This window comes from Propithecus coquereli, unplaced genomic scaffold (genome assembly GCF_000956105.1).
Source record: "Propithecus coquereli isolate 6110/MARCELLA unplaced genomic scaffold, Pcoq_1.0 Scaffold114, whole genome shotgun sequence".
Lineage (NCBI taxonomy): Eukaryota > Metazoa > Chordata > Mammalia > Primates > Indriidae > Propithecus > Propithecus coquereli.
In genome coordinates, this window is record NW_012135414.1 from 3,940,758 (window position 1) to 3,965,136 (window position 24,379).

The window sequence follows — 24,379 nt, forward strand, 5'->3', positions numbered from 1 at the left end:
GAGCGATCCACCCGCCTCGGCCTCCCAGAGTGCTAGGATTACAGGCGTGAGCCACCGCGCCCGGCCGCCTTCTAACTTTTAAAAGTTAATTTTTCAGCCTTAAAAAGTTTACTGTGGCTTTTATATAGAAAGTAGAATGGAGGAGACGAAGGTGAAATCAGGGAGACTAGTTAGGAACCTATTGTGTGCTGAAAAATGGTAGTTCCCTAAACTAGGGTGTAAAGTAGAGAAGTGATCCATTTCTGGATACATTTCAATAGTAAAATGGTTGTTCTTAACAGAGATGAAATAAGGTGGCTTAAATGTTATTTTGGCCTGAGCAACTAGTTTGGAGTTGCCTTAATGGGGAAGACATGTTTATGGGAAGATTGGGAGTTTGGTTTCAAACATAATGATGTGTTAAGATGTCTGCTAGACACCAAGGGGCCATGTGAGGAAGGTAGTTGAATCAATATGTGTCACTGTCTCTGCTCCTACAGCTCACTGACCAGGCTTGGCTCCCAGCTGGGGTTCGAGTGCCCCTTCATCAAGTACCCTATACTGTGAAGGGCTGTTTCTGCTTCTTGCCTCCAGCCCAGGTCACTGTTGTGGGCAGCTACCTTCTGGGCACCTGCATCCGGCCAGACATCAATGTGGATGTGGCATTGACCATGCCCAGGGTAAGCTCCAGGGTTTGGTAAATAGAGGGGCCCACTACTTAAACATCTACACGTCCCCGAATCCTTCTCTCTTACCTGCCACTTGCCAGTGGGTTGAAATCTGAATTCTAAGTCAGAAGAGTGGAAGACCACTGCATTCATCCTGAGGGAAGCTTACATGGGCCCTTGGGCCAGTTGCTGTCCTTTTGGAGCTTTGCTTTTCTCATCCGAGAATTGAGTATGGTGTTGTTCGCCCTGGCTCAGGCACTTCTATCTGTAGAGACGCCCTGGGACTCTCACCTAGGATTCATCTTGGCCGAAGCTCTACAAGCACTTACATGCCTGGTCATCTCTCTTGTCCCCTGTCCTCTCCAGGAAATCCTACAGGACAAGGATGGGCTGAACCAGCGCTACTTCCGCAAGCGTGCCCTCTACCTGGCTCACTTGGCTCACCACCTAGCCCAAGATCCCCTCTTCGGCAGTGTCCGCTTCTCCTACTCCAATGGCTGCCATCTGAAACCCTTGCTGTTGCTGCGGCCAAATGGTGGGAGGCACACACCGGGCTGAGGACATAGTACGGGGTGACAAATCTAGAGGGGTTGCACAGGGGCCTCAAGTCTTGGGGAGTAGAGACAAGGGTCTCAAGTCCAAGGCGAGAGGCATGGGCCTCAAGTTTGAGGGAAAGGTGTAGAGACCTCAAATTCTAGAGTGAGAAGGCATGGGGCCCTCAAGTATGAGGAAGGTGGTGTGGGGGCCCCTCTGGCTCCAGGGGCTGCAGAGTCTCAGCACCCCCTTTGTCTGCTAGGGAAGGATAAGAGTTTGGTCACCGTTCGTCTGCATCCCTGCCCTCCGCCTGACTTCTTCCGCCCATGCCGCTTGCTGCCAACCAAGAACAATGTGCGCTCTGCCTGGTATCGAGGGCAAAGTTCTCCAGGGGATGGTGAGCAGGGATTGGTGTCGAGGTGGAGCTGAAGGGAAGGGGTATTGTGGAGACTTCTCTCATAGCTTCCCTTTTCTTCCCACAGGTAGTCCAGAGCCCCCTACCCCCCACTACAACACATGGGTCCTGCAGGATATAGCTCTCGAGTCCCATTTGCAGCTCCTGTCAACTATGCTGGGTTCAGCCCCAGGGCTGAAGGACGGTGTGGCACTTCTGAAGGTCTGGCTGCGGCAGCGGGAGCTGGATAAGGTGAGTTGGGGGTGGCTCAGCTTCTTTGCCTCGATGAGTGGGCTGGCTCTAAGCTCAGGCCTCTCCCTTTATCTCTCTTTCAGGGTCTGGGTGGGTTTACTGGGTTCCACGTTTCCATGCTGGTTGCCTTCCTCGTGTCCACACGCAAAATCCACACCACCATGAGCGGCTACCAGGTCCTGAGAAGCGTCTTACAGTTTCTGGGTGAGGCAACTAGATGGGGAAAGGCCAGGAGTTCCACTCATCCCAGGAATCCTCTCATCCCCTCATGGGTCCTTTGCTTTCTTGCCATTAGACAGATGAGAAAACTGAATCCCAGAGGCAGGCAGTTGCAGCCACCCAGGCCAAAGGAGGGTGTCATCAGGGTGGGGGCCCCAGAGAGGCGGGATACCTCCTGACACATTCCTCTGGTTCACTCCAGCCACCACAGATCTGACAGTCAACGGGATCAGCTTATGTCTCAATTCTGATCCCTCCTTGGTAAGTTGGGGAAGGGTCAGGTTTATGCCAGGAGGGAGCCTGAAGGTAAGGCCCCAACGCTGACTGGCTTCTCTCTACACCCCGCAAGCCGGCCCTGGCTGACTTCCACCAGGCCTTCCCTGTTGTCTTCCTGGACTCCTCGGGCCGTCTCAACCTCTGTGCTGATGTCACTGCCTCCACTTACCACCAGGTACCAATGGGCCTCTACTCCTGGATTCCTCTGGTGTCCCAGCCTAAACCTGTCCCTTCAGGAAATACCAGAACTGTAGACACTCCCCTCCAGAGAGCTAAGGTCAGGCATGTCTCCTGGTCTGAGCCCTTGGGTCAATAAAGGGTACTGAGGTGGTCCCTTACCCTCTGGCTCCAGGTGCAGCACGAGGCACGGCTGTCTATGGCGCTGCTGGACAGCAAGGCTGATGATGGGTTCCAGATGCTGTTGATGACTCCGAAACCCATGATCCGGACTTTTGACCACGTCCTGCAGTGAGTTTGGGGTGACAGGGTATGTTGGTGGGTCCAGGTCCTGTCTTCCTGGGGTTACAGTGCTGGGGCAAAGGTCTTCCGGCAGATGCTCAGATCTTCCAGGGAGGAGGTGATACAGGGAGCCAGCAGACCCTGATTCCCCCTTTGGCCCTCTTTACCCCCAGTCTCCGTCCATTGAGTCGCCTGCAGGCAACATGTCACCGGCTAAAGCTCTGGCCAGAGCTGCAAGACAATGGTGGGGACTATGTCTCAGCTGCTTTGGGCCCACTGACCACCCTCCTGGAGCAGGGCCTCGGGGCCCGGCTGCACCTGCTGGCTCACTCTCGGCCCCCAGTCCCAGAGGTGAGGTGGAGTAGGTTGGAGTGTTTGGGGCTCTGAGTAGGGGGTGGATCCAGGGTCCCAAGGGACACAAAAGGCACACCATCCTTCTAGCTAGCTTGAAAATAGTTTCCAGGCTGAGGGATTCTTGGATTCAGCCCAGCCTTTTTACACCCTACAGTGGGACATCAGCCAAGATCCACCGAAGCACAAAGACTCTGGGACCTTGAGCCTGGGATTTCTCCTCCGGCCTGAGGGACTGACCAGTGTCCTTGAGCTGGGTCCAGAGGCCGACCAGGCCGAGGTGAGAACCCCAGCATGCGTGTTGGAAAGCATGGGGTTGACCATCCTCATGCCACCTGGATTGAAGCCTGGGAGGCAGACTTTAAGTGAGCCCGTCTGTCCTGATTTCTCCACCACCCCTTGCCTGTCCTTAGGCCGCTGACTTCCGCCACCTCTGGGGATCCCGCTCAGAGCTTCGGCGTTTCCAGGACGGAGCCATTCGGGAAGCTGTGGTCTGGGAGGCAGCCTCTATGTCCCAGAAGCGCCTTATTCCCCACCAGGTGGTCACCCACCTCTTGGCACTGTGAGTGTTAGCATCTGAAGGCCAGGAGCCAACTGTGGGCTGGGGGGCCTTTTAGCAGGGTCTGGCCCAGGCTGTCGAGGATGAGCATAGCCCATAATGCCTTCACTGTGTGCGTGCCTCTTCAGACATGCTGACATCCCAGAAACTTGTGTCCACTATGTGGGGGGCCTCGTGGATGTCCTGATACAAGGCCTAAAAGAGGTAAGGAAGGACCTTGGGGTCAAGGCTAGCAACTGTGGAGTAACCTGTGGGGGAGAGAGCCCTTTCCGCTCAGCCAGGCTGCACTTCCTGGCATGTCCAGCAGGGGGGGAGCTGGCTTCACTGCAGCCTGAGCCAGGCCGAATCCCAGGTGGTTCTGACTGTCTTCTCTCTCTCAGACCTCCAGCACAGGTGAGGAGGCCCTGGCAGTGGCAGTGCGTTGCTATGATGACCTTAGCCGCCTGCTGTGGGGACTGGAGGGTCTCCCGCTGACTGTGTCTGCTGTTCAGGGAGCTCACCCAGTGTTGCGCTACACAGAGGTGAGGTGCAAGGGGGCAGGGAACGCTTTCTGTTTTGTGACCCCCCCACCTCTGCTCCAGTCATCCAGGGTTTCCCACTTCCAACTCCTGACTCTGGGCAGTCCCTGCCAGTGCTAGGCCCCTTCCTCAGTCCCCCTTCTTCCACAGGTATTCCCGCCAACCCCGGTCCGACCAGCCTACTCCTTCTATGAGCACCTACGAGAGCGAGCCTCACTGTTGCCCCGGCTCAGTAAGCCCTGCCCGGCCTACGTGGAGCCCATGACCGGTAAGAGGGCCCTTGGGAGGGAGTGGGAGGGACAGTTTCTGCTTCAGGCCGCAGCGTGAGACCTTTGCTGTTCTCCCTCAGTGGTTTGTCACCTGGAGGGCAGTGGTCAGTGGCCACAGGATGCTGAGGCCGTGCGGCGGGTCCGAGCTGCCTTCCAGCTGCGCCTGGCAGAGCTGCTGACGCAACAGCACGGGCTGCAGTGCCGTGCCACTGCCACGCACACTGATGTCCTCAAGGTTAGGCTGGGGCAGGGCAGGTATGTCCCCAGGGGAGGAGAGGATCAGGGATGTCAGCGTGTAGAAGAGGATACCCTTGTGGGCACCAGGCTGGAGAGCAGGGATATAGACAGCAGAACACCCCAGGGTCCCATCCCATACCTTTTCCAACAGGATGGGTTTGTGTTCCGGATTCGCGTGGCCTATCAGCGAGAGCCCCAGATCCTGAGGGAGATGCGGAGCCCAGAGGGGATGATCTCACTGAGAGACACACCTGCCTCCCTCCGCCTTGAAAGAGATACAAGGCAGTTGCCCCTACTCACCAGTGCCCTGCATGGGTAAGGCCACCTGCTCTTTCTGTTGCTGGCCCTTCCCTGCCGCCATTTTGCTGGCCGTGTGTCTCTGTGGGAGGCCAGATGGTATGGTAGTTAGGGCTGGAGTTCTGGAGTCAGGCAAGTTCTGGAACCTTGGCCTTTCCACTTACTGACTGCGTCCTACGTAACACATTAGTGCAGAGGCTGGCATTGGGTAAAGGTTGGGTAAACAGTGGCAGTGGGGCTGAGACACTGTTCTTGGGCCCAGAGTGCCTGAGTCTCACTGCCACTACCCTCGTTCCCCTAGACTTCAACAACAGCACCCAGCCTTCTCGGGTGTGGCTCGGCTGGCCAAGCGGTGGGTGTGCGCCCAGCTTCTGGGTGAGGGGTTCACTGATGAGAGCCTGGACTTGGTGACTGCTGCCCTTTTCCTGCACCCCGAGCCCTTCACCCCTCCCAGGTGATTCCCTCTGCTTTTTCCCTATCCAGGAAGTTCCCAGGGGGGCCAGCTGTCAACCTTCATGCTGTACCCTCAGTCCAAATGGGAGAGCGTGTTTGAGCAAGTGACAGGGATTCTAAGATGTCCCCCTCCCCTGCTCATCCACACCAAGGGGTCTGGACTCCCCAGATTGTGGAAAGCCCAGGGCTGGGCTCCAGATTCTTTGTTCACTCCTGCCCTTCAGCTCCCCCCAGGTTGGCTTTCTTCGGTTCCTTTTCCTGGTATCAACCTTTGATTGGAAGAACAACCCCCTCATTGTCAACCTCAACAATGAGCTCACTGGTAAGTGGTAGGACTGGGGCCAGACTGCTGGAAAAACTACCCTTTATGGATTGCTGAGTAGGTCAGGCAAGGGTTTTCCCTGTCAGTCTGTTAGGTTTTCTCTTTGCTTCCTCCATCCCAGATATCTAAGCCAAATGCTGACTACCCTGGGGTAGAGAATTGTCAGGAGGAAGAGGTCCAGGTGAAACCTGACTAAAGATGTGGTTTGTCCATGACATGGGCAGAGACACAGTCACTGGGGGTGGAAACAGGTTACCTGGGGGCTGTGGAAGGGGAAGGGGAGAGGACAGTAGAAAGGGGATCCTGAACACCAGGTGAGAAGTCTTGTGGTGAGGAGCTAGGGAGTTTAGAATAGATGCCCAGACCTCTTGGGGTGGGAATGGTGATTTCTGGTTGTAACATGAAGAGCTTCTGGTCTCAGCAGAGAGTAGGGTGTCAGGTTCCTAATTCCCCAGGTGTGTAAGAGCCCAGGGTGGGAGGGGGCCAGGGGCAAGCCTAAGCTTGTACAGGCCCAGAAACCAGATTGGGGGTGCCAGGCAGTGGAAAAATTCTGCCTCTGAGCTAGGGTTGGGAGATTAACGACCCACCCAATTGAGGCAAATGCAGTGTCCCTTCCGTTGCCTTTGCCACTTGGGGGTTGGATGTTGGAAAATGCCTATGATAAGCAGCTGTTGGGGCCACAGTAGGAGGACCTGGGGCATTAGAGGGGTCTTGTGGGGAAGTGCAGGCTGACCCAGGACCCCTTTTTTTCTCTAGCGGAGGAGCAGGTGGAGATACGCAGTGGCTTCCTGGCAGCTCGGACACAACTCCCTGTCATGGTCATCATTACTCCTCAGGACCGCAAAAGCTCTGTGTGGACACAGGATGGACCCTCAGCCCAGGTTCAGCCCCACACCTGCCCCCAAATGTGTGGTTTTCTTTAAGGAAAAAGCAAGACCAGCCTGAGTTAGGAGATACCTTAGTCTGAAATATCTCTACTCCCCAGATCCTACAGCAACTCGTGGTCCTGGCAGCCCAAGCCCTGCCCATCCTAGAGAAGCAGCTAATGGATCCCCAGGGGCCCGGGGATATCAGGGTAAGCCTCTGACCCCCAGAAACTCCAGTGGCTCTGGGTGTTCTGTCTGTCAACTGTGGAAGTTCAGCATTCAAGGGGCCCTCACAGGATGTCTGGTGGGACTAAATCCAGAGAAGGCACTGAAGCTGCCATGGTGCCTGGAAGTGGCGCAGCCTAGAGAACCTGTGCTCTAGGCCTCATGCTTCTAGCCTGTGCTCCTGCTGCTGGACTTGAGCTAACACCAGCTGCTTTCTCTGTGGGTCTTGGTGTTCCCGTCTTCAAGTGGGCGTGCAGGTCCCTAATGGGTGGTCAGATGAAGGGGAAGGGGGGAACCAAGGTGGGTAAGTGGAGAGGTTTGTTGTCCAGCTCCCAACTACTCCCCCCTTCCTTAGACAGTGTTCCGGCCACCCTTGGACATGTACGATGTGCTGATCCACCTGTCTCCCCGCCATATCCCCCGGCACCGCCAGGCTGTGGACTTGCCACCTGCCTCCTTTTGCCGTGGCCTGCTCAGTGAGCCAGGGCCCTCGTCTCTAATGCCTGTGCTGGGCTACGATCCTCCTCAGCTCTACCTGGCACAGCTCAGGGTAGGTCCTAAATAGCTGACTGACCCTGGGGAGGGGACTTTCCAGGCGAAGCTGGGGCCATGGAGGAGGCTCTCAGGTGCCCATGTGTAATCTTATCTCTGTTCTGTCCCTTCCTAGGAGGCCTTTGGGGATCTGGCCCTTTTCTTCTATGACCAGCATGGCGGAGAGGTGATTGGTGTCCTCTGGAAGCCCACCAGCTTCCAGCCTCAGCCCTTCAAGGTGCGCTGGCTGGTGTCAGCTGTGTGTTCCTGAGTGTGTACACGTGGTTCCACGTGGGTGTGCATGTCTTTGTGTAGTCTGCTCCATGAGTGACGCTGTGTCAGGTGTGGAGTGTGTGGGTTTGTGTGTCTATCTCTACTGCCCCCACCCTGGTGTCTCTGGGTGTGCCTTTGTGACACCTCAGCCCACATTTCTTTTCTGATTCCCCCAGGCCTCCAGTGCGAAGGGACGCATGGTAGTGTCTCAAGGCGGGGAGCTGGTGATGGTACCCAATGTAGAAGCAATCCTGGAGGACTTTGCCGTGCTGGGTGAAGGCCTGGTGCGGGCTGTGGAAGCCCGAAGTGAGAGGTGGACTGTGTGATCCCAGCCCCAGAGAAAGCTGTAGAAGGACAGGAGGACTTTTGACCTCGGGAGCAAGATGTCAGTGGGATGATCTCCATCCTCATTGCGTATGGACCCTCCACGGAGGGCCTACTGGCTGAAAACACAGGATTGTCGCTAGCAAAAGCCCTGATGTTCTAGAATTGGGGCAGGGACATGGTGTCTTATGGAGTCTCCTGGGCCTCTCTGGTTTTTTTTGTTTGTATGTTTGTTTTTGAGACAGAGTCTCACTCTCTTGCCTGGGCTAGAGTGCCGTGGCATCAACCTAGCTCACAGCAACCTCAAACTCCTGGGCTCGAGCGATCCTCCCGCCTCAGCCTCCCAGGTAGCTGGAACTACAAGCATGCACCACCATGCCTGGCTAATTTTTTCTATTTTTAGTTGTTTGGCTAATTTCTTTCTATTTATAGTAGAGATGGGGTCTCGCTCTTGCTCAGGCTGGTCTCGAACTCCTGAGCTCAAGCAACCCTCCCACCTCGGCCTCCCAGAGTGTTAGGATTACAGGCGTGAGCCACCGCACCCGGCCTCCTGGGCCTCTCTGAACTCCCAGAAGAGGAGTGGGAGCCACTGCAGAGAACTGAATCCAGAAGATCCATCTATCCGTTTGCCCTGGGCTTGGACTTTTGGGAGTTTTTTCCCTTCTTAGGCTTCTCCCAGAAGCAGCTGGAGAAGGGAGCATGTGCCTGAGGCGGAGGTTCTGTCCCCTTCTGCTGCTAGGATATGTTCCTAGGTCTCCGTATGCCCTTCACTGCAGCATCAGCCCTTTAGGCGGGACCCAGCAAAGATGTGGCACTTCCTGAGGGTCATGGCACCAGCACTGAGCAGTGGAAAGGGGGCTGTGTGTGTATGAATATACCACATTGAAGGAGCACAATGGCCTCCTGTTGGTGCTGTTTCCCAGGGTGGAGATAGTGGAAAAGGACAGAGGACAGGAAGGGGCTGGATGGGTGAAGGGGTCAGGGGGGCTGGTGGTCCCCCAGTTCAGGAGAGATGCAAAAAGCACTTGGTGCTGCCCCCTGGCCTCTCTTGAGTCCCACCAGCTCTGTGCATTTGCCCTGGCTGCCCATTCGTGCCACAGACTACCACCTCTGTGCCCCTGCAGGGTTGCAGAGATGAGCAAGACCCAAGTCCAGCTCTCCAGGAGCTCCCAGGGCCCCGGGGTGGGGGTGGGGGTGGGGGAGCTGCCTCCTCTCAGTCTGTCCACGCCCCCTTCCTGGCAGCCTCTCTTGCATCTCTGCCTCCCCTAATCCTGGCTGTTTTTCCAGACTCAGCTCAAATAATGCCCCTCCTTGAGCCTATCCCTCGCCCCCAGCCTGAGGTGATCTTTCCCTCCTCTGAACTATTAAAGCAATTATTGCCTGTTCAGTTCACTTGGCAGGCACACATGGTGGTGTGAACTCTTCTATTGTCTTAAACTCTGATTTAAAATTAAATTGCTTAATTCCCCCATGTTCCTGGCTTGTTCCTTTCCACTGGTTTTGACCTGGTCTCTTGTATGTAAGCTTCTTGAAGGCAGGGAGCATGTTTGAACATAGATTGGTTGGTGTCCATGGCACCTAGTATGTTGCTGTGCTTAAGGGGCACCCAGCCCAGGCAGATGGAGGGCAGGGAAGGCCACCAGAAGACTCTGAGGAAAGGGGAATCAATCTGTGAACTCTGCCTAGAACACATGGGTGGTGACAGTGAAAGAGAAAGCCTAGGAGATAATAGGTGCCAGGTACATCATGCGTTGTTTTCCATATCTCATGTATGGAAATTGGATCTTAGCCCTATGGTGCCTTTTTTTTTTTTTTTTTTTTTTGAGACAGTCTCACTGTGTTGCCCAGGCTAGGGTGCCGTAGCGTCAGCCTAGCTCACAACAACCTCACACTCCTGGGCTCAAGCAATCCTCCTGCCTCAGCCTCCTGAGTAGCTGGGACTACAGGCATGTGCCACCATGCCCGGCTAATTTTTTCTATATATTTTTAGTTGTCCGATTAATTTCTTTCTATTTTTAGTAGAGACGGGGTCTCGCTCTTGCTCAGGCTGGTTTTGAACTCCTGAGCTCAAACGATCCGCCCGCCTCGGCCTCCCGGAGTGCTAGGATTACAGGCGTGAGCCACCGCCCCCGGCCCCTATGGCGTACTTTTTTATTAGTTGCCTTCATTTTCTAAATCAGGGAACAGGCTCAGTGTAGGGGCCCCTTGTGGAGGGTCTTTGATGGGCCTGGCTAACAAGATTCTGTCTCAGTTCTTGGTTTTTGTGAAGCTCCGCCTGTTCCTACTGTCTCTGTCATGGGACAGCTCAGCCCAGGGTTGAAATTAAAACAGGGAATAAATTGGCTGTGTGAGCTGGAGTCTACATTTCTCTGTGTGCTGTCTATTCATGAACTTCAATCATTAGCATGCCGGGCTTTATTTTCACCTAACAAAATGTCGTCCCATCCCCGGTCCATGATCGGAAGTTGTCTTTGGCTCTGCCTCTGCCTTCCTTTTCCCTGGTCCCTTGGACAGTTGCTTCACAGTCTCCATGGCCTCTGGGGAGGGCCAGGTTTGCTGGCCGGTTTCAAACCATTCTGTTGCATCCCAATGTCAGTTGCAGGCCTGGAGCTTCAGGCCCTTACCAATCCAGCTCTGGACTCGGGGGTCAGGGGGTTGCCCCCAAGCAAGACTACAGCAGTTACCAGTCCCAATCGGGAATAGGCCCTGGCTCTGCTACCTCATGGGATCCTGGGCAATTCACCTCCCCTGGCTGGGCTCAGTCTCCCCACTTAGAGAATGGGCATAGTAATGGCTTCATCTGGCACCCAGTGCCCCATGTGGCCAGAGAAGAGGGTTGAGAACTCAGAACCCTAAGGAGCTGCACCATCCCTGCACTCCAGCTTAATTGGAGGCAGGAGGGGAGGAAGCCCAGGCTTTAATTTCAGTCCCTCACATTGCAGCTCCAACCTGTTTTCTGGGAAGCAGGTGAGGAGCCTCCTGTGCTCCAGCTCAGGACAGCGCTTGTCTGGCCACTCAGGCTGGGGCTCCAGAGTAGGGAGGTACTCAGGCTCTAGCTGAGGGCCGGGGAGGGGGATTTGGGGATGGGTGGTTGTGAGCTGGAACCTCAAGGGAAGGGAAGAACAGCCTAGCAGGAAGCCTTATGCGTGAGCAAGTGTGCACGGGATGATGCAGATTATGCAACCACACGGGCGTGCCTGCCTCTGTGGGCCTCTGCATTTAACCTTGCAGGTGGATGTGGATGAGTGGGAGTCTGTATCCGATGTGCGGCATGACTTGGCTGAATGCACACATCTGTATGCGCTAGTCTTTATGTGTGTAGGTATTCACTTCCAGCTCTGGTTTGCTGCAAAAGGGGAAATCTGCTCTGTTTTTGGAGAGCAGGTCAGAAAAAGCTCTCAAGTAGGAGGCAGGAACCCTGGATTTCTTCTTGTGGCTTTAAATAAAGCTTTCCCTTTCAACTTAGCAGGTCTTTTGTTAAAATAAAGTAAATCTTTCCCTTTCTTGGGGTTTCAGTTTCCCCAGTTCTGACTGACCTAAGTCTTTCTATCTAATTTCATTTAGTGAACTCTCAAAAGGTCCTCCTTTCTGGCTGTGGTATCTGACAACCTCCTCTAATCCAAAATACTTTTAGCTGAAGACTGTTTCCCTCTGCCTAGCTCCTTACTTTGGGGAAAAAGAGCAAGACCCCAAAGCCTAGGGGTCCATGCAGCAAGCTACATTCAATGAAGTCCCGAGGCTGCTTGGTCGCTGACCTATAAAGTGAGATTCCTCCCCCAAATATACATGTAACCCCCCCAACATCCGGTGCTTGCTTTGTGAGTCACAGATTAATCCAGGTGAGTGATAAGGGGGAGGCCTGGGGCACGTGAGTCACCCCTACCCTGCACAGGAAAGGCCAGTCTGCCCATCCTACACCTGCCCCCCACCAGGAGGAGGAGAAGGAGGCATCTCAGACTGCCTCAGGGAACTAAGGGGGACAAAGAAGAGAGGGGTGTTCCAAACCCACAGGGAGACTTCCTTTCCCACTTCAGTTTCTGGGAGGTGGATGGAGAGGATAGTTTTTCTGGTTTACATGAGGCCCAGAGTTGTAGGAACTTGTCTGGGGTCAGACAGGGAGTTGGCGAGTAGAGCTACAGAGGACCTAGGTGTCCTGGCTCCAGGCAAGCCACCTGCTGCTGAGCCTGGCTTTGTGGGGCATGGAGGAATAAAGGAGTAGTGGGGCCCGAGTTGCAGATCTCTGCGACGGTCAGGAGAGAAGGGAGAAGCCTGGGCTTCCCTGTTCTGGGCTGCCGGCTAGCCTCCCTGCCTCCCCTGCCCACGGCCTTGAATGCAGCTGCTTATAGCAGCCCAGAGGGCAGGGCCAAGGGGAAGAGTAGGGTGGATGATGAGCACTCTGGTCCACCTCGGCCCAAGCCTGAGTCTCCTCTGCTGCCCAGCCTGGGAGCTCCTCAAAAGCAGTGGCCAGCTCTCCTCTATTCTCCCAGACAGGAAGCCTCCATAGGACAGGGCTTGGGTCTCCTAAAGACAAGAGGCCCAGCTTGGGTCCTGACTGAAGGGGAAGACAGGACTGAGATACAGCCCCTGTTCCACTTGACGACCAACAGTTTGCATGAAAAAGACAATTGTGGCATCCTGGCCTTTCCCTAGTCTCCCTCCACAAAGCCTGCCCCCATCTCCCAACCTACAGGGTCTCCCCGGAGCCCAGTTCCCACTTACGCCACATCTAGAGACCCTCAGGAAGTCATTTCTGAGGTTTGGGAAGTCTCCTGCTGCAGCCTGTCCCTGCCCGCATCCTTCCCCATGACGCCTCTCCTCCAGGGCGGCTGCCGGTGGCTGCACCGTAATTAGCTGTCAGGCTGGGTGGCATGAAGGTAGAGCATACTGGGGTTTATGCACACCCTCCACCTTTCTGGTACGCCGAATACAGAGCCTCCTTCTGCCACCTTCCGCCACCCCGCCACCTGTCCCCTGCCCTTGGACCACAGGCCCTTCAGAGAGCAGTTGTCCTGCTGGCCCCTGGGCCCTACCTCAGGCTCCTGTCCACCCAATTCTGCCCACTTTCATCTTCTTCAGCTTCTTGCTGACTTGCCCTCCTCACTCTGCTTCCTAAATCCCAAATTCACACCTTCCTCCCTCCAGCCATTGCCCAGTGTCTGCCCTCTTTTCCTCCCCCAGGGCTTCCTCCCAGGCCTTGAGCCTCAGTCTCTCTCTTCCAACCCACCCTCCACTCGGCAGCTGGAGGGACACTTCTAAGCAAATGGGAACCACGTCACTCCCCTGCTTAAAACCTTCAGGGCTCCCATCAGCCACTGTTCTAAGTGGTGACACATTTGGCGACTGTAATCTTATTCAGAACACTGATACAAAATGATTAAAATGTTTCTGTTGAAGCAGGAGGTTGGGCCAGGGCTCTGCCCACTTGGCTCTCTTCTCCCCACCTCCAGCTGCAGCAGTCTCCATAAAGCTTCCTCAGAGCCATGGGCCTTAGAGAAGTACAGCTCGAATACCGCTGGCCCCTGGAATAGTCCAGGCATAGAACCCAAGGCCCTTCCCATACTGCCCGTGTTCTTCCCTGGCCTCACTGCTGCTGCTCTCTTTATGATCAGGCAGGCACTCATCCCTGCTAGAGCCTGGTCCAAAAGTCATTCACCTGGAAAACCATCCACAAAATTCCCAGCCAAATGTTTCCTCCTCCTGGAAGCCCTCTGGTTGCCCCAGCCTGAAGGATGCTCCGTGTTCCCTTCCTGGCTGCAGGGGCGAGGCTAATGCTGGACCCTGGTTTAGGCCCCCCAGGATGTCTGTGAACTTTCTTTTCCTCCATGACCACTGGTCCTGACCCCTCATCCTCTGAAGCAAACTTACCCTGGTTCCAGAAGCTTTTGTGCCAGCGAAGAGGGAGATGGGAAATCAGAAAATGTAGGTGCTCCAGGGATCTGGTCCCTGAGGTGTGAACCAGAGCCCTCCAGATACCCTAGGCATGTTCACAGTGATGGCCTGGTCTGTGTCAACTTCATGTCCCTAACTCCCCCACCCCCCATGGCTGGCATAGGGCAGGCCCAGATGTCCAGCAATTCATCTCCAGAACTCTCAACAGATCCTCATCTCCTATCTCTGGCTTTTATAAACACTCGACCCACACCCACAGCCAGGCCTAGACAGGGCCACACACAGATATGTACACAGGCCCCTGTGGACACACACATGCACACACACAGCTAAAAATGCACGTGGACGCACATGGTCATTTATGCATGAGGAAAGGTGCCTCTGATTAAGGAGACAGCTTTTGGTATGAACCTTTCTTCCCCTGTTGACTGTGTAGTACAGTTTTCAAAGCCTGAAACATCTGCAACTTGTTAAATTCTTAACAAAGTTCCTGGAGGGCATCCTCCAACCAAAACCTCCAGGTGGGGCCGGGCGTGGTGGCTCACGCCTGGAATCCTAGCACTCTGGGAGGCCAAGGCGGGCGGATTGTTTGAGCTCAGGAGTTCGAGACCAGCCCGAGCAAGAGTGAGACCCCATCTCTACTAAAAATAGAAAGAAATTAATCGGACAACTAAAAATATATAGAAAAAATTAGCCGGGCATGGTGGCACATGTAGTCCCAGCTACTCGGGAGGCTGAGGCAGAAGGATCGCTTGAGCCCAGGAGTTTGAGGTTGCTGTGAGCTAGGCTAATGCCACAGCACTCACCCTAGCCCGGGCAACAGAGTGAGACTCTGTCTCAAAAAACAAAAAAACAAACAAAAAAAACCTCTCCAGGTGACTGATGAAGAAACTGAGACTCTGAGGGGTGAGGGAAGAGAGCTGTCTAGGTCACCTGACTGGTCAGATTCTGTGTCTGCAGGAGGGCTTTGTTCCCAGCAGCCTTATCCCCACCACTCTGGCCCTTTCCCCAGAGAAGGGTCTGGGTCTCCATCCCACCCCCTGCATCCTCAGTATGACCCTCTGCTGTCCTAACCCCTCAAATGCTGCTGAGGGCAGCTCAGGGACACCAGGGGGTGAACCCAGAGTGCCTAGGAGATGGGTCAAAAGGTAGATTTTCTCAAAGTCCATCTGGACAGCTGGTTGGAGGTGCCCAAGGAGGGCAGTTTGTATTTATAGGCTCTTTGCCATGTCACCTGTCTGGAGACAGGGGGTAACTGTGTTGGCACAGGAGCATCTGGGGATGCTCATGATAGGGTACCCATCTGCTCTCCACTCCCCATTCCAGTCCAGAGCTGGACCCCACCCTTGAAGCCTAGAAGCAGGAAGAGTGTTCCACAGTGGCCTGAGAGTGGAGGCATACTCTGGAAAGAGGAGTCCAGTGTGGAGGGACTCAGTGGGTTCCTGTGCCCTTGCTCCCTGCTCCCCTGTGGCCTGCTTCACCTGTCCTGCTCATCCCCATGGGGTTTGAATCCCAGCTCAACACTCAGTGGCTGAGTGACCTTAGCAGGTGACTTCTCTCCAAACCTCAGCTTTGTCATCTATAAAATGGAGAAAATACACCCACTTCTAGGGGTTGTTTTAGAAATTGGGACAAAATGCTTTCCAAACTTGAAAATGTCTGCATGTCTGTTTTGCAATGCCCCTCCCCCATCCCACTCCAATGATCTGGAAGAGGTTAGCGGGGTGGGGAGGTTGGGGGTACTCTAGAGTGAGTAGCTTTCTAGGTCTCCACCCCTACCTCTGACTCATGGACAGCAAGGAAGGACCATGTCTCCTTTGCTGTTTCAGGCTGTTCCCATTCAGGCAGAAAGAGTTTGGGGTCAGGAAATGAAAGGTGTGGCACCCCCACTCCTTAAGGGCCCCAGCCAGCCCCTCTGGTAGAGCAGGCTGGGACTTGCATCTTTAGCCCTTCCCTTGCCTGGGAACCCACTCCCCCAGCTCTGACCTTAAAGAAGTCATGGCCTCCCACGGGGTGGATGGGCTGTTCAGGCCCCTCAGCTCCCCCGCCCAGGTGAGACACAGACCTTGCTCAAGATGCCCTGGCACGAGGTGGGACCTCCTCACCTGCCTCCTCCCAGAGCGCGCAGGAGGCCTGGCTCCCAGCCTGCACTCAGCCCTGGCTTCCTTCCCAAAGCACAAGAGGAAGCCCAGAGGGTTCTGGATAAGCTGTGACTCAGAGGGTAAGGGTCTCACCAAGCTCAGTCGCTTCTCTGAAGCCATGCTTTCTTCTGCCATCTGCTCTAAGTGGCACCAATCACACTGACTACAATGAGAATGATGCCCCTGAGTTGCACAATGAGGCAGTCAGCTTCTGTCCCCCACACTCAGGCCAGCCTGGCACATCTGCACAGACATCCTCAGACCTTGACCCCTCTCCAACCCAGGTGACCCAAGGAGTGCTGACAGGAATAAGGGGCCCTTGGAAGGCATTGCATCCTTCCCCCTCCTCCAGGCAGGATCCTCTCACATCCACTAAGTAGCATGAACACCTACCTATATCTTCTCAGCTCCAACCCTAACCATTGCAATGTACAAACGTGTGTACACACCAGTTATGAATACGAATGAGTTTGATGGGAGTACATGGGGTCAGGTGTGAAGGTTGGGTCCTGAGAAGGCAAGGGGAACAAGGGCATTGACATCCAGCCCTTGTTCCACTACCCAAACCATGTGCCTTGTTGGGGGGCTGCATTGACTGGAAGGAGTCACAAAGATGCTCCACGGTGAGCCGCAGCTCCAGGATTATAGATAGGCACATACATACATGCACAAATGGGTGAGTGCATGTAGCTGCACATGTGTAAATAAATGTTGCTTAATATAAACAAGACATAAAAATACACAGTTGTGTGTGTGACCCTCTCGTCCCTGGTGCAACCCACGTGAACACTTACATGAGCTGAGCACAAACAGATGTGTGTGCAGGGGCCTTGCTTATACCTGCTGGCAGTAGAGCTGCCCCTGTTTTTCTCCCCTGCTCTGGTTCCCAGGCCAAATTTGGCTGCCAGCAGATTCAGGATGGGGGAATGTGGGCTGGGATTCCTCATTTTCTTTCAGTGTTGTGAAGTCCCTTGCCAGTTCCCACCCCATACTGCCTTTGCAGCTCCACAGGAGGCAATGAGGGGCCTGAGAAGCACACTGTAGGGTGGAGAGAAGAGAGAGCAGCATGGCTAGGGGTGCTCCTCTCTCCCACAGCCTTCAGTCTATGCTCTGGCACCAGGAGTCTATGGTTCTGTCTTGAGTCACAGGCGGGCAGTGAGGCCAGTGGGCAGGTACTCAGTGATGGCTCCCTGATTCACCATGGGGCCTCCCAGCCCATGGAGGCCTTGGGGGTAGGGTGCGTCACTCTGGGCCAAGGGCCACGAGAGGCCTCGTGTGTGGGTTCTATGTATGTGTGAGCCCATGGCCAGGCTCTCATGTGAATGGGATCCCATGAGCTCAGTGTCTGTAGGTGAGTGTGTAACTGCAAGCTGTAGGGTATGTGTGTGTGGCGGGGGACATATCGGCACATGTGTGAATCTGCCCTATGCGATTGCTAAACCTCACCTCTTTGGGCATGAACCACCTCCGGGACTAGGAAGCCCTTATTTCTGACAGCCATTCTTCAAGGGACAAGTCTCCAGTGTCCTTAGAACACCTGGATTAAGTCCCTCTGGAAAATGTATTTTCTTCGATCTCCTCTAGCAATGCTGCCATAGAGACTTGGGGTGACGGCATTCCCAGTCCCGTGGGAGCAGGGCCCAGGCCACCAGATCTCACTTTCCTTATTATTAAATGCAGCATGAAGAGCGTGACCCATGATACCCCTCAGACGGGGCTGACTCCCCCATAATTTAGCTAGCTTAATTTTTTAAAGAAACAGACTCTTCCTTGGCCAAGGATTAGCCAGATGAGAGAGGAGAGGGTTAAAAACAGCTGGGACTCACCCTCCTGGCAAGCATGTGGCATGTGGCATGTCAGGACAACTGCAGATCAGCCTCTGGAGCCATGTGAGCAACGCACGCAGGTACACGTGTGACAAGCTCAGTTGACCTAACCATGTTCAACAGACGTGCACAGGCATGAGGAATGCCCAGCCATTTGGTCAGGCACACAGGATATACACCATGTGTGGACACAGCTGTGGACAAAGCTGGCCAGGACATGCACCATGTGACATGCATTCACAGCACAAGAAGGGCCCACGAAGTCTGGCTGAAACTCAGCCCGTGTGTTCTGTGGGCCCGCCTGGGTCTGGATTGTGAGGTCTCGTCTCACCTGGGGCCCACAGCCTCCTCCCTCCAGTCCCCTGACTGGAGACCTGCTGGGTGCAGTCATCCTGGAGAGCTGGGGCCAGTGCCCTTCTGACAGGTCTCCTCCCGCCCCCGCCGTGGTGGGATGACCACAGGGCTCACTGCGAGTGGGCAGCTCCATTCTCCCCAGCCACGGCCCAGTACACTGCCTATACCACCCCCCACATCGGCGCTCAGATCCCCGTAATCCTCTCTTGCCCCCCCTAATCCTCTCTCTGCCCCCTTCACCTAAGTGCCCTCTGAGAGCCACCCCACCCTCAAAGCTCCTCACACTCCACGTCCCTCGACCTTCCTTACCAGCTCCCCCGCGTCTCCACCAGCCGCCCCCGGCCAGGTGGGGGGCGGCTGTCCCCTCCCCCGCCCTGAGCGGGCTAAGCGGGCGGGGCGGACTGCGCGGCGGGCGGGGCAGTCTCTCCGCGCTCCTATAAAGGGCGCCACCAGCGCTCGGGGCCACAGCTCTCCTCGCCCGCCGCCCCTGCCTGCCACACAGCGCCGCCGCCTGCCCCCGCCATGGGTCGACAGAAGGAGCTGGTGTCCCGCTGCGGGGAGATGCTCCACATCCGCTACCGGCTGCTCCGCCAGGCGCTGGCTGAGTGCCTGGGGACCCTCATCCTGGTGGTAAGTGCAGGGAGCCCGGGAAGCCCTTCTCCCTCCAGCCCCACACTCCCCAATCCCTCTGTTCGCCCCAGGGGCTGTGATTTTCAAGACAGCCTTGACCCACCTCCCCAGCTCTGACTCCAGGCTTAATCTCGGAGGGTCAAGCTGACCCCCAAAGCCCTCTTCCCCATAGTTCTAACTCCATCTCTGACAGTTCTGACTCTTGCCGGAATGACAGCTGTTACTCCCCTGTGACACCTGTGATCCTTTACCTTCCCACCAGTGACCCCCACAGGCTGGGGGCTGTGGTCACCCTTGCAGTCTGGGACTGCCAGCCCCTCTCCTGCCTCCCCCACTCCCCGGGGTTCCTAGAGTCCCAGCCCTGGGAGGCAAGGAGGGGGCAGAGGCAAATGGGCCCCATTGGATTATTTGGGTCCTGGGTGTCTGGTTCCTAATGAATAATTAAGCCTCAGAAAGTCCAAAAGTTGCAGTGAAGTGAGGACAGTTTGCCACAGGTGGGGGCAGAGGGCGGAGGCCAGAGGGGGCTGCAAACAGCAAAGGGTGGGGTGGAGGAGGAAGCGCCTGAAGATAGGAGGCTATGGGAGGAAGCGGGGCCGAACCCAGAGGACGTGGGGTGTCTAAAGTCTCTCTCCTGGTGCTGAGCGACTCCCAGACCCTGGCAGATGCTGTCAGACAGATGCCGTCAGTGGCTGTGCAGAAGATTGCCAGCACTCTGAGTTACTCTGTGGGTTCTCTGAGTGAGATATTTCCCCTGCTTGGGTTACTTCTCAGTCCCAGCTACTCTTCGGTTACACCAGTTTTACCCCAGTTTGTTCCTGGGCGACTCTGTTTGCACTTCTTGGGTCTGACAGACACGCCAGTTATGTTCTTCATTTCCTGTCCCAGTTACTCTCTCATTTTCAGCCGCTCATGTGGTTACACCTGTTTTCCTCTGGGTCACTTCTGGGTTCAGTCGCTCCATTGCAATGGGTGGGTAACTCCCTTCCTGCCCTAGCCCCAGCCCCAGGTAATACAGACCAGCTGGTCCCCTGTGGATAGGAAGCTTAAGGGGGCAAGTAGGGCTGGGGAAGCCCACCCCAAATGAGTGGTGGTGGAGGAGCAGACTCTGTGGGGAGAGGAAGGCTGAGACTCACCTCTAGCTTCCAACAATAGGAAGGGGGAAGCCACGTGGGGCATTTTATCCACAGCCCCTCATAAGACTAGTGGCTCTACCAGTCGTCGCCACTCTCCCATGCCGAGAAGGGAATGAGAGGCAGCATTTGTCACCCTCCTGCCTTGGAGCCCCCACTCTCTACCTGATTCTCGAGAGCAGCCAGGACAGGGGAGGGTGCCCTCCATTTTCATAGGAGGGGCTCCTTATTCCCTCCCAAGTCTCAGTTCACCTCCCTGCACAAAGGAGCAGTCAGTCCTCACACTGAGCCTCAGGACCGTTTGGCTTATCCCAGACCACAAAAGGAGGGTGTCACGGTTGTGGAGAAGGCTTTCAGGCGCAGGTGCATGTGAGGCACTGCGTATCAGTGAAAGGGAGAACCTCAAGGACTGCCCGAACAGGAGGGGCAGGCCTGGGGGACCCCTGAGTGGCAGGTGAAGGCCACCTGCATACCTCTGTGGGCTGGTGACCTAGAGCCTGAAGTCGGAGGGTTGGCTTTGGGGTGAAGAAAGCCCCTTTCTTTGGGGTACCTAGTAGGGTGGAGCGGGGCTGGCCAAGAACACTGGGCAGGGGGGTGGGGGAGGAAGAGGAAGATTAGCCCCAAGGTGGTGGAACTGGCTCTGACAGCTCCTCCCACCAAGGCGGCCTGGGATGGAGCCAGGTCTGGGCCTCAGGCAGGCAAGGAGCTGAGGCCACGGCCTGGCAAGCCGGGCAGGGTGCCCCAGACCCCCACGTGCCTGCCTCCCACCACCCCTCCTCACACTTGCAATCTCTGATCTTTGCTCTCACCTGCCTGCATCACTGCCGCTGGCTTCCCCACTATCTCTTGGTCTTTCTGAGTGATGATAATCAAAATGCCTAACAGCCTGCTACAGCAGGCACTGACCCATCTGAGTGAACGGGGCCCTTAGCACAGGTCGCGGAAACTACCTGCTGTGTCGGCATAAAACCTTTAGTTACAGGCAGGTGGGAGAGGACACTGGGGCAGGGGCTGGAGCAGCTTTGGGGGACACTCCGGGGGGCCTCAGGGCAACAGCTCTTTACAGCCCCTGCAGAGCGTTCTCACGTGTGAACAAGGTGGGCAGACACACAGTATGTCCTGTACCTGCGGAACACCAGGGACCTTAGTCCCCTTCAGTCCCCCCATCCCTAGCAGAAAATTTAGAACCAATCCCCTTCCACTGCCCTGGGTCCCAGACTGGGGCAGTGAGAGGAGTCACTCAGATCCCTGTCTTTAGGGTCTCCAAATCCTAGTGGGGAAGCTGGACCCACGACAGCAGAGAGGGCAGGCGGGTGGCGCAGTGAGGGTGCTGAGAGGGGGACATGGCTCTGACGTCCTGGATTCAGAAGTGGACTCACCTCACTTCTGGCCTCCTCCCTATTGTGCTTCCTGTCACCGCCATCACCACCACCTGAGCTCTTCTTGGGATAGCTGGGGGATGAGTGAAAGCCTTCTTTCCTTTAGGGGCCAGGCCTGAAGGGCTGTGGAGAAACTATGTAAAGTGGCGAAAGCTGTTCCCTACACCCTACTCCTGGGATTCAAGGAAAATCAGTGAAGATGGTTCAACCATCTCTGGGCTTCTTGTCACAGATCCTGCTTCCAGGCCCTTCCACAGGGCCCTCTTATATTAGAGTTGGGACATTGGGTGCAGGAGGGTATGTCTCTCTTTTCTGGGGAGTGCAACTGCAGCAGAAGGGGTGTGGACCTCCAGTCCTCCCAGTGGTGGCAGGCAGAGGTTGCCCTTCTTGGCTTCACCCCTTCCTTCTGGAGAGAGTTGCTGGTCCTCACCCTCCCTTCCCTGTTCTGTTTCCTGACACAGATGTTTGGTTGTGGCTCCGTGGCCCAGGTTGTGCTCAGCCGGGGCACCCATGGTGGTTTCCTCACCATCAATCTGGCCTTTGGCTTTGCTGTCACCTTGGGCATCCTCATTGCTGGCCAGGTCTCTGGTAAGGCCTTAATCCCGCCCTCAGTCCTGGCCCCTCAACAGCGAAGTTCCCGCCAGGTATCCCACTGGGGAACGGGGTGGCGGGGCATTCCCCAGGGCAGGTCATAGCTGTGCCCTCAGCATTGGGCCCTTGGGAGAGGAGAGTGGAGAAGGAATTTGACACTTAGAACCTTTGACTCTCACCTCAGAATCAGAGATTATCAGAGATGGCCTGTTACACAGTCCAACCACTATCCTGTACATGAAACTCTTCTCTGTACCCTTCTCGCCAGGGTCAGAGAGGGGCAATATGTGGGGGCCCAGGCCTCCCCACTGTGGCAGGCTGTAGCTAATAGGTCCTGTCTCCCCTCTGCCCAGGGGCCCACTTGAACCCTGCTGTGACCTTCGCCATGTGCTTCCTGGCGCGTGAACCTTGGATCAAGCTGCCCGTCTACACCCTGGCTCAGACGCTGGGAGCCTTCTTGGGTGCTGGGATCATTTTTGGGCTGTATTATGGTAAGCATTCCCTACCCTACCCTCCTGCACTGCCCCCCTGCCTCTGCTCGGGACCTGCTGGCACCAGGCCTTTTGTGACAGGCAGTTGGGGCCTGCCCAGGCCCTGGGCTCATGACTCACTCATTCACGCACAGGCCCAAGGTGGGGGGCACGAGAGGAAAGAAACAAGTTGGGCAACAAGAGTCTCAGGCCCTCTGCCCCACCCTGCTCCACCCCATTTGCCTCCAGAATAATACAGCAGTGAAGATATTCACCTGTAACCCCTGGGAGGGTGGAGAGGGCTCAGACTGAGAGGGGAGGCTGGACTCAGGGCTCTGCCTCCACCCACTCTGGGTCCAATCTGTTACCAGATGCAATCTGGAGCTTCGCCAACAATGAGCTTATAGTCTCAGGCCCCAATGGCACAGCCGGCATCTTTGCCACCTACCCCTCTGGACACTTGGACATGGTCAATGGCTTCTTCGACCAGGTATGGGCAGGGGACGTGTGAGGGGAACACAGGGAGAGGGACCAAGTTGCCCTGATTGCTCATGGGCTGGCTGGGGGACAGGATTCCTCGATTATAGCAGGGTTTCTCAGTTTGTGGGGACACCTGCATCAGAACAGGGTGGCAGGTATTTGTAAAACACCCAGCTCTCCTGTAGATTCTTATACACACAAACATTCTAGCACCACTGCTTGAGAAAGCCGGGGAGACAGAGCCAGAGGGAAGGCTGAGGGCAGGAGGGAAGGGAGTGTGGGGAGGGAGCTGCTCCTCACCCTGTTCTCCCCACTCCCCAGTTCATAGGCACAGCCTCCCTCATCGTGTGTGTGCTGGCCATCGTTGACCCCTACAACAACCCCGTTCCCCGTGGCCTGGAGGCCTTCACCGTGGGCCTGGTGGTCCTGGTCATTGGCACTTCCATGGGCTTCAACTCTGGCTACGCCGTCAACCCCGCCCGGGACTTCGGCCCCCGCCTCTTCACTGCCATCGCTGGCTGGGGCTCCAAAGTCTTCACGTGAGTACAGCCCCCAGCCAGCTTAGCCCAGTCTGCCTCTGCTCTGCTCTGCCCTGCCGACCCCTGAACACATGCGTCTGTCCCCCAGGACCGGCCGGCACTGGTGGTGGGTGCCCATTGTCTCTCCACTCCTGGGCTCCATCGCGGGCGTCTTTGTGTACCAGCTCATGATCGGCTGCCACCTGGAGCAGCCACCACCCTCCACTGAGCAGGAGAATGTGAAGCTGGCCCACGTGAAGCACAAGGAGCAGGTCTGAGTATGCAGGGGGCCACCGCCCACCCCTGAGCATCACTGACTGTGCAGGGGCCACTCCCTAGAAGCCCCCTTCACAATCCCCCCTCAGGCTACAACACTCCCTATCTACCTGCATCCCCTGGACAGCCCCCTTCGGGATTTCCACCGGACCCTGCCCAGATAGGACCCTAGACCGCTGCTCTTAAGCTGTGGTGGAACAGGGGGTAGGGTCAATACATCCTTTCATCTCCCAAAGGGAGAAAATGGGCATCGGGTGTGTGTGTGTGTGTGTGTGTGTGTGTGCATGTGTGTGCACATGTGTGTGTGGTTTCCCAGATATTCAGGGAAGGAGAGAGGATTCTAGCTGTAGGGGGAGCCCAGAGATGGAGAAGATGGCGTGTCCCTCTGTGAACGAGAAGGTGCCAGAGTGCGCGTGTGTCAGGGGCTCCATATGGACGAGGTCCAGATGAATGTGTTTCTGATGGCGTGTGCGTGTGTGTGTGTGTGTGTGTGTGTGCATGTGCATGTTTGGGTGCGTGCATGTGTGTGTGTGTGTCTGCCTTTTTTTCTAAGCAGGGGCTTCTATAGGCTTTGGGGACGTGGGGAGGAAATGCGTAGGGCTGGGAGGAGGGGGCCGCAGCTCAGGTTTGGAGCTCTGGCTGGACATAAGTAGGAGCTGCGTAACATGTTTCTGTCATAATGTAGGCAT

General features: G+C 55.9%; 2 protein-coding genes across 2 annotated transcripts in view; both read left to right on the top strand.

Annotated features, from left to right (window-relative positions):
* Positions 1–8,251, top strand: part of NOL6 (nucleolar protein 6 (RNA-associated)) — an 11,552-nt gene extending 3,301 nt beyond the window's left edge. The window contains exons 4-26 of the mRNA XM_012656640.1: positions 480–659; positions 1,014–1,182; positions 1,444–1,578; positions 1,664–1,827; positions 1,911–2,031; positions 2,249–2,307; positions 2,396–2,497; positions 2,675–2,790; positions 2,955–3,132; positions 3,290–3,412; positions 3,546–3,694; positions 3,820–3,895; positions 4,072–4,212; positions 4,360–4,477; positions 4,559–4,713; positions 4,867–5,030; positions 5,314–5,466; positions 5,690–5,787; positions 6,544–6,668; positions 6,773–6,862; positions 7,234–7,428; positions 7,546–7,647; positions 7,859–8,251. Coding sequence (XP_012512094.1) covers positions 480–659; positions 1,014–1,182; positions 1,444–1,578; positions 1,664–1,827; positions 1,911–2,031; positions 2,249–2,307; positions 2,396–2,497; positions 2,675–2,790; positions 2,955–3,132; positions 3,290–3,412; positions 3,546–3,694; positions 3,820–3,895; positions 4,072–4,212; positions 4,360–4,477; positions 4,559–4,713; positions 4,867–5,030; positions 5,314–5,466; positions 5,690–5,787; positions 6,544–6,668; positions 6,773–6,862; positions 7,234–7,428; positions 7,546–7,647; positions 7,859–8,008 — 3,063 coding nt within the window. The 3' untranslated portion in view covers positions 8,009–8,251. The remainder of the gene's footprint in view (positions 1–479; positions 660–1,013; positions 1,183–1,443; positions 1,579–1,663; positions 1,828–1,910; positions 2,032–2,248; positions 2,308–2,395; positions 2,498–2,674; positions 2,791–2,954; positions 3,133–3,289; positions 3,413–3,545; positions 3,695–3,819; positions 3,896–4,071; positions 4,213–4,359; positions 4,478–4,558; positions 4,714–4,866; positions 5,031–5,313; positions 5,467–5,689; positions 5,788–6,543; positions 6,669–6,772; positions 6,863–7,233; positions 7,429–7,545; positions 7,648–7,858) is intronic.
* A 10,399-nt stretch (positions 8,252–18,650) lies between these two features.
* Positions 18,651–23,997, top strand: AQP3 (aquaporin 3 (Gill blood group)). Its single transcript, XM_012656964.1, has 6 exons — positions 18,651–18,846; positions 21,817–21,943; positions 22,300–22,437; positions 22,788–22,906; positions 23,218–23,435; positions 23,524–23,997. The coding sequence occupies exons 1-6, from the start codon at positions 18,739–18,741 to the stop codon at positions 23,690–23,692; spliced, it is 879 nt and encodes a 292-aa protein (XP_012512418.1). The 5' UTR covers positions 18,651–18,738; the 3' UTR covers positions 23,693–23,997.
* Positions 23,998–24,379: the final 382 nt, after the last annotated feature.